Genomic DNA, 7,836 nt, shown 5'->3' with positions numbered 1-7,836 from the left:
GTATCTTGTCCCTGGCCTAAAGAAGAATTTACTGTCAGTACCACAATTGACAGCAGAAGGGAATTATGTGCTCTTTGGACCAGAAGATGTGTCCGTATTCAAGAGAGTAAAGGTGGTTGGCAATCCAGTTATGCATGGAAGAAGAATAGAATCGGTCTATGTATTATATGCTGAAACAGCTTACGTGGATAAGACTCGAAAGAATGAGACGGCTGATCTGTGGCATGAACGTCTTGGGCATGTGGGCTACAATAAGTTAAAGGAGATGATGGTGAAACGCATAGTAAATGGGCTTTCTCAAATTGATATCCGAACAGATACAATATGTGCTGGATGTCAATTTGGAAAAGCTCACCAATTGCCATTCAAGGAGTCACAACATCAGTCCAAGACACCACTAGAGCTCATACACTCAGACGTCTTTGGCCCAGTGAAACAAACATCACTTGGAGGCATGAAGTATATGGTGACATTCATTGATGACTTCTCAAGATATGTGTGGGTTTACTTCATGAAGGAGAAGTCGGAGACTTTTCTAAAGTTCAAAGAGTTCAAGAACAAGGTAGAAAGTGAGCTCAATACTAAGATCCGGTGCTTACGCACAGATAATGGAAGAGAATATTTATCGACTGAGTTCAATATGTATCTTGAGAAGCACAAGATCAGAAGGCAATTAACTTGCCCCAATACTCCACAGCAGAATGGAGTGGCAGAATGCAAGAATCGCCACCTTGCCGAAACTTGTCGAAGTATGCTTCATGGTAAGAATGTACCAGGTAGATTTTGGGCCGAATGTATGAGGACGGCTTCATACGTTATTAACAGACTCCCACAAACAAAGTTGGGATATATTTCACCATATGAAAGATTATGGAAGATCAAGCCAACCGTCAACCATCTCAAGGTTTTTGGATGTGTATGCTACGTCTTCGTGCCAGATCATTTACGAAGCAAATTTGATAAGAAGGCAATTCGGTGCATTTTTGTCAGTTATGATGAATCAAGAAAAGGATGGAGATGTTGTGATCCAAATACTAGAAAGTGTCATACTTCAAGAAATGTGGTATTTGATGAAGCTTCTTCATGGTGGTCACCTCAAAAGATAGAGCTTTCAGAATCTCATGGATTAGAAGAAGGTCCAGAAGAAAAAGAAGAACCTAAAGAGCAGATATTGGATCCAATAAAAGAAGGAGAAGGGTCGTACTCTAAGGAAAAGAGTCCATGGAAAACTGGTGTACATCAATCTATATCCGAGGAGGTTCGTCCAAGCCAAAAGGAAGTCGAGGAGCATGCACAAGAATTAAGGAGGTCAACAAGGCCGAGATAACCTAATCCAAGGTATGCCAATGCTGCTCATGTGGATGAATCAATACCTATTGAGCCTTCTATTTATGAAGAAGCAGTGCAAAATCGAGAATGGCAGAAAGCGATGGAAGAATAAATTAATGCACTAAAAGAAAACCAGACAAGGAGTTTAGTTCCAAAGCCAAAAGATGTAAAACCAATATCTTGTAAATGGGTTTACAAGGTGAAGACTCGATCAGATGGTTCCATTGAAAGGTATAAAGCTCGACTTGTTGCTAGAGGTTTTTCTCAACAATATGGGCTGGATTATGAAGAAACGTTTAGTCCAGTGGCGAAGATCACAACAATTCGAGCTCTACTAGCTTTAGCCGCTAGCAAATCTTGGAAGCTGTGGCAGATGGATGTCAAGAACGCTTTCTTACATGGAGAACTTGACAAAGAAATTTATATGGAGCAACCAAGAGGCTTTGAGAACAAGTTTCATCTTGACCATGTCTGCAAATTAAAGAAAGCACTATACGGCTTGAAGCAGGCTTCAAGAGCTTGGTACGGGAAAATTGGTGAGTTCTTAGTACAAAGTGGTTTCACAGTTGCTCCTTCAGATTCTAGTTTATTTGTGAAACAAGATCAAGGAAAACTTGCCATAGTGCTAGTATATGTGGATGACTTAATCATCACTGGAGATCACTATGAGGAGATCCAAAGAACAAGAGAGAATCTGTCTATCAGATTTCATATGAAGGAGCTTGGAGAACTCAAACATTTTCTTAGACTCGAAATAGAGCAGAAAAGAGAAGGATTATTTCTGTGACAACAGAAATATGCGCGAGATCTTTTACAAAAGTACGGAATGCTTAATTGCAAACCTATCTCAACCCCAATGGATCCGAATACAAAACTACGAGCAGATGAAGGAAAAAGTCTTCAAGATGTTACCATGTATCGAAAGATGGTCGGAAGTCTTATTTATCTCACACTAAGCCGGCCAGACATATCTTATGCAGTTGGAGTGGTTAGTCGATACATGAGCAATCCGAAGAAGCCTCACCTTGATGTTATACGACGCATCTTAAGGTATGTTAAAGGCACTACAACTTTGGTATTTTATACAAGAAAACAAAAGAATGTCACGTGACTGGATATTGTGACGCCGATTACGCTGGAGACTATGATACACGACGGTCAACAACTGGATACATGTTTAGTCTTGGATCAGGAGTAATATCATGGTGCAGCAAGAGACAACCAACAGTATCCTTGTCAAGCACTGAAGCAGAATATCGATCGGCATCATCAGCAACACAAGAAATTACATGGTTGAAACAACTAATGGAAGATCTTCATCAATCAACAGATTATCAAGTAAATCTTCTTTGCGATAACCTATCAGCTATACGACTAGCAGAAAATCCAGTCTTTCATGCAAGAACAAAACATATAGAAGTGCACTATCACTATGTTCGTGAGAAGGTCCTTGAAGGAAAAATCAAGATGGTGCCAACAAAGACAGATGAACAGGTTGCAGATATATTCACCAAGAGCCTAAGTAAACCAAAGTTTGAAAAATTCAGAGAAGCACTTGGAATGGTCTGCAAGACATCGTTAGAAGAAAATTTGCATTGAGGGGGAGTGTTAAAATACAATGCAAATTTAGAATAATATGGAATTAGTAAATGTATATGGGTAAAATATCTAGATATTAATATGTATATGAAAAATATCTAGATATTAAAATGTAAAGAAAAATCTAGATATTTATATGTGTAAGAAATATCTAGATATTTATATGTATAAAAATATCTAGATATTTATATATATCCATGGAAATATCTAGTCTCTAGAAACTTCCATGGAGTAGTATAAATAGGGGTGAAGATTTCATTTGTGTATAAGTTGTGAAAAGAGTGAGTTGAGAAGTAGAGAAGAAGTAAGAAGTGAGAAGAGTGTGAGTAGAGAAGAAAAGCTTGTAAGTAAGTAATATTGTAATTGTATTTTGTATTAATAAAAGTGTTATTTGTTAAGTTTCCCGGTTAAGCCTTAGTTTGTGTTTAAGTTCTTAGTGCACTTGTATTGATCTTATTATATGATCGGCTCTGCCGCCTAAGTGATATATGGTCAGTTATACCGCCTGAACGATATATGGTCGACACTGTCGCCTAAGTATTATTGTGCACTAAGGATTTATAAAATTAAAGGCTAATCAACGTCAAAGTGTTGGTGTAGTGAGTCTAGTATAGTCTAGATCCTCTATAGTGGGTGTGTTGGGCTCGTCGAAGCTTCCAACAAAAAATAAAATGGGTCAAGTCAACGATCATTTTAAAGTCCATTAAGTGATCCAAGTCCTTACTGATCAGTAAACAAATTCACATACACCTCAGATAAATTATACGAGTAGAAAGTAAAAAGCTAGCACATACACGATAACGATTCACTACTACAGGCATATGACTTCTGTATAGAATAATTATATATAAAGACCTTCTTTTGAATGTTAGTGTGCTTATAACCTGCAAAACAAACAATAAATTATTGTACTGGAATAACAAATGCAACATATATTTTTATATAACTGTTATAATGGAAGAGTTGAACACATAATTACATATGCAAGATTATTTACCTTTTAAACTTCCGATATAACACAACAAGTGTTACGTAAATACAATCATTGGCAAGACTCAAGGATGTAAACAGTAAGTGTCTGCATCGCCGGTTGAGAAATATAACACCACAAATTCCCCAAAATCCAACTACAAATCCAACACTCATACCCATGTAATATGACTTCCAAAAGTCGTCGTCATATTCATGTATATGATTGACATCTTCCTCAACAACAATGGTAGTAGGCCGAGATATTGGTGTGAGTGGAGGTCCATAAAGTAGTGGGTTACCTTCATAGGAGGATGAATCAAAGCGTTGGAATTGAGTCGCGGTTGGTGTTTCTCCTGACAAGTTATTGTATGAGAGGTCAAGATAACCTAAACCGTCCAATTGTGATAAACTTGAGGGAATCTTTCCAGAGAATTGATTTCTCGACAAGTCAAGAGAATTAAGAGATTTCAGTAAACCAATATCTTTTGGGAGTTTACCGTGCAGTTTGTTGAGGGAAATATTGAAGGAGACTAATTCAACAAGACTAGTGATTTCAAAGGGAAACTCGCCTGATAAGTTATTGTTTGAAAGATCAATGATATTCAATTGATCGAGATGATTTCTTCCAAAAGATTGGTATGTTCCTTTCCATGCAACGAATGCGTTGTCATTGAAGTCTCCAAGTAACCCAGCACGTGTATCACGAATCAAAATAGAAGACTGAAAGTACACGTGAGAACTTACATCATCTCCAGACCTATTTGACATTGATGAAAAGTTACCGAAGCAACTAGGAAGATTACCCACCAATTTATTGTTTGACAAGTCAAGGATACGAAGATTGTACAACCAACATATTTGGGGTGGCAGACTACCACTTAACATATTTGACCGTAAAACAAGACAATATAGCCTTGTAAGTCTTTCCCCTACCCACACAGGTATCTTGCCAATTAACTTGTTTTCTCCAAGATTCACAAACGTAAGATTTGTACAGTTGCTTAAGGACATGGGCAGTTCACCAACAAAGGCATTTTTTTGCAAATACAATGCCTCTAGTTGATTCAAGAATCCAAAAGACAAAGGAATATTCCCGGATAAATTGTTGTATGATAAATCAAGAACTACCAGTTTTTGGAATCGGGACCAACAATCAGGAAGGTTCCCGGAAAACGAATTGTTAGAGAGGTCAATGAAAGTTAATAAATCCCCATTAATATGACATAAGAAAGAGAGGTTTCCTTTGAACTTGTTTCCGGAAAGGTCTAACGAGGCGAATTTAGAAGAAAATAGTGGTACCCTACCCTCAAAACGGTTATTACTCAAATCCAATCCAGGATAGTTGTAAAATTTTAATGTTATATCAGGTAGGGTACCCTTTAATTCATTTGAAGACACATTCAAAGTCCATAATTCAAGTGGTACATTCCAGAACCACCTAGGGACACCATCAGATATTCCATTACTTGAAATATCAAGACTTTTGAACCTTATTTGAGATTTAAGCCACACTGGGAAACTAGGTCCGAGATTGCAGGATTGCAAATTTATGGTGTATAATTGGAAAGGAAATCTAAAATCGGAGCTGAAATTAAAGGAAAATGAATTGAAAGACATGTCCAATAAGGTTAAGGAGGAGAGATTTATAAAGTGAGGGTCGGATATCACACCACGAAGTGAGTTGTATGAAATATCGAGATATTCGAGATTTGAAAGTTGACCGACACTGTTGGGTAAATCACCACTCAAACGATTACTTAAGAGCTGAAGTGATTTCAAGTTTGAGAGATTTCCAAGCTGATGAGAAATAGACCCCACCAACGAATTAGCACCGAGATTAAGTGATTTTAAGTTGGCGAGATTTTCAAGCCAAAGAGGAATAGGTCCACTGAGATTAGCATTATACAGATGCAAATCCTGTAAGTTGGTTAGTGAACCTAAAAAGTTTGGTATATGACTAGACTGAAAATTAATATAAGATAAATCAAGGTATTGTAACTGCTTTAACACCTTTAATGACGGACTAATCTTTCCTGACAAACGAATAGCGAAAGTGAAATTAGAAAAATCAAGTTTGGTTACATGACCAGTGAGGTTGTTACAACTGACAAACGACCATTTGCAACAATCCCTCTTTCCTTCTTCGTTGCTCCAATCATTTAGAGTACTGTCATTAATGTCTTTTAAGTCTCCTTTAAACATTAGCAGAGCTTGTCTCTCCTTGTCAATGCATGACGGCCCGGTAACCGTCATGTTGGCATCACCATTGAGCCCGAGACTAACATCAACATCACTAATAAATAATACTAGTATGCATAGCATACAATATGTTAGAAATTTAGTGTAATTGAGGGATTTAATCTATACTTGTAAATGGGTTAGGAGGTACGGAGTGTACACCCATTAAGTGATAGATTGCCCGGACCCGAAAATGGTTTTCCATTATCACAAATTTGAGTGATTACGGAAGTATTATTCTTGCACTAGGTGGAAATAAAACAAACAACTTTATGAAAAGGATTTAATCTAGATTTCCTTGATTTGGTTGTTGGAAATAAAACAAACAACTTTATATAAAGGATTTGTTTTAGATTTGAAAACGATTTCCTTGATTTGGATGTTTGAAATAAAACAAACAACTTTATGTAAAGGATTTGTTTTAGATTTGAAAACGATTTCCTTGATTTGGATGTTTGAAATAAAACAAACAACTTTATGTAAATGATTTGTTTTAGATTTGAAAACGATTTCCTTGATTAGGATGTTTGAAATAAAACAAACAACTTTATGTAAAGGATTTGTTTTAGATTTGAAAACGAAATTAGTTAGTGAAACATCTCCATCGTGGAATAATACTTGTTTTTGGGTGCCTATAAATAGAGACTATCATTTATGAGAATAAGATATACGAAAAACACCTTAATACTCTTATGCAAAAGAGTTCTTGTTTACTGCCAATAACAAGAACTAATCTCTGTCTTATCCCAAAGTGATATTCGTGTAACCCAGGCAATAAGGGTCGAATAATTACTTTCGGAAAGTGATACCACGATTCAGTGATTTATCCGGCTATCGATTATTTTACCCTACACGAAATTTCAATAAAACCTCCAACATTCGAAAGTAATTATTCGTTATAATCGATGGCGGCTACGATGAAACACATGACGGCGAATTTCTCCAAACTTGATAAGTTTGAGGGAATTGATTTTAGGAGATGGCAAAAGAAGATGCACTTCTTTCTGAGCAGCATGAGTGTGGTGTACGTACTCAGCACACCAATTCCTGAAGATCATGGTGATGATGCCACTATTGAACAAATTCGGAAAAGGTGCAAGTGGGAGAACGATGACTACATCGCTAGAGGTTTAATCCTCAATGGTATGGCTGATTCCCTTTTTGATATTTACCTAAATGTTGAATCTTCTAAAGAACTATGGGACTGTTTAGAAACCAAGTATATGTCTGAGGATGCTTCTAGTAAAAAGTTCCTTGTTAGTAATTTTAATAATTACAAGATGGTCGATTCTAGACCGGTCTTGGAACAATACAATGAGCTCATTCGTATACTTGGTCAATTCACACAACATAAGATGAACATGGATGAGTCTATTCAAGTCTCAAGCATAATTGATAAACTACCTCCATCTTGGAAAGAATTTAAACATTCTTTGAAACATAAGAAGGAGGAGTTAACTCTTGTTGAGTTGGGTAGTCATCTGCGTATTGAGGAATCCCTCAGGTTGCAGGATAATGACAAGCCAAAGAGCAACGAAGTTGCTGGTACGTCTGTTGTCAATATGGTGGAACATAAAAAGTTCACTAGTAATAATGACAAAAAGGGCAAACGTAAACATCGAGGTTATAACAAGGCTAATCCGAACAAGAAGTCTAAATTGACTTGTTGGAAGTGTGGTAAAACTGGACACATAAAAA

At 36.8% G+C, this 7,836-nt stretch overlaps 1 protein-coding gene across 1 annotated transcript; it reads right to left on the bottom strand.

Annotated features, from left to right (window-relative positions):
- Positions 1-3,805: 3,805 nt before the first annotated feature.
- Positions 3,806-6,153, bottom strand: LOC139847283 (receptor-like protein EIX2). Its single transcript, XM_071836964.1, has 2 exons — positions 3,926-6,153; positions 3,806-3,812 (listed from the first exon to the last, which is right to left on the bottom strand). The coding sequence occupies exons 1-2, from the start codon at positions 6,151-6,153 to the stop codon at positions 3,806-3,808; spliced, it is 2,235 nt and encodes a 744-aa protein (XP_071693065.1).
- Between the last annotated feature and the right edge of the window lie 1,683 nt (positions 6,154-7,836).

This window comes from Rutidosis leptorrhynchoides, chromosome 1 (genome assembly GCF_046630445.1).
Source record: "Rutidosis leptorrhynchoides isolate AG116_Rl617_1_P2 chromosome 1, CSIRO_AGI_Rlap_v1, whole genome shotgun sequence".
Taxonomy (NCBI): Eukaryota; Viridiplantae; Streptophyta; class Magnoliopsida; order Asterales; family Asteraceae; genus Rutidosis; species Rutidosis leptorrhynchoides.
Note: the sequence above shows the minus strand (reverse complement) of the source record. Positions and strands in the feature narration are given on the sequence as shown.

Excerpts from the sequence above, each read along its gene's own strand:
- LOC139847283 (XM_071836964.1), bottom strand. The coding sequence starts at position 6,153 with ATGACGGTTACCGGGCCGTCATGCATTGACAAGGAGAGACAAGCTCTG.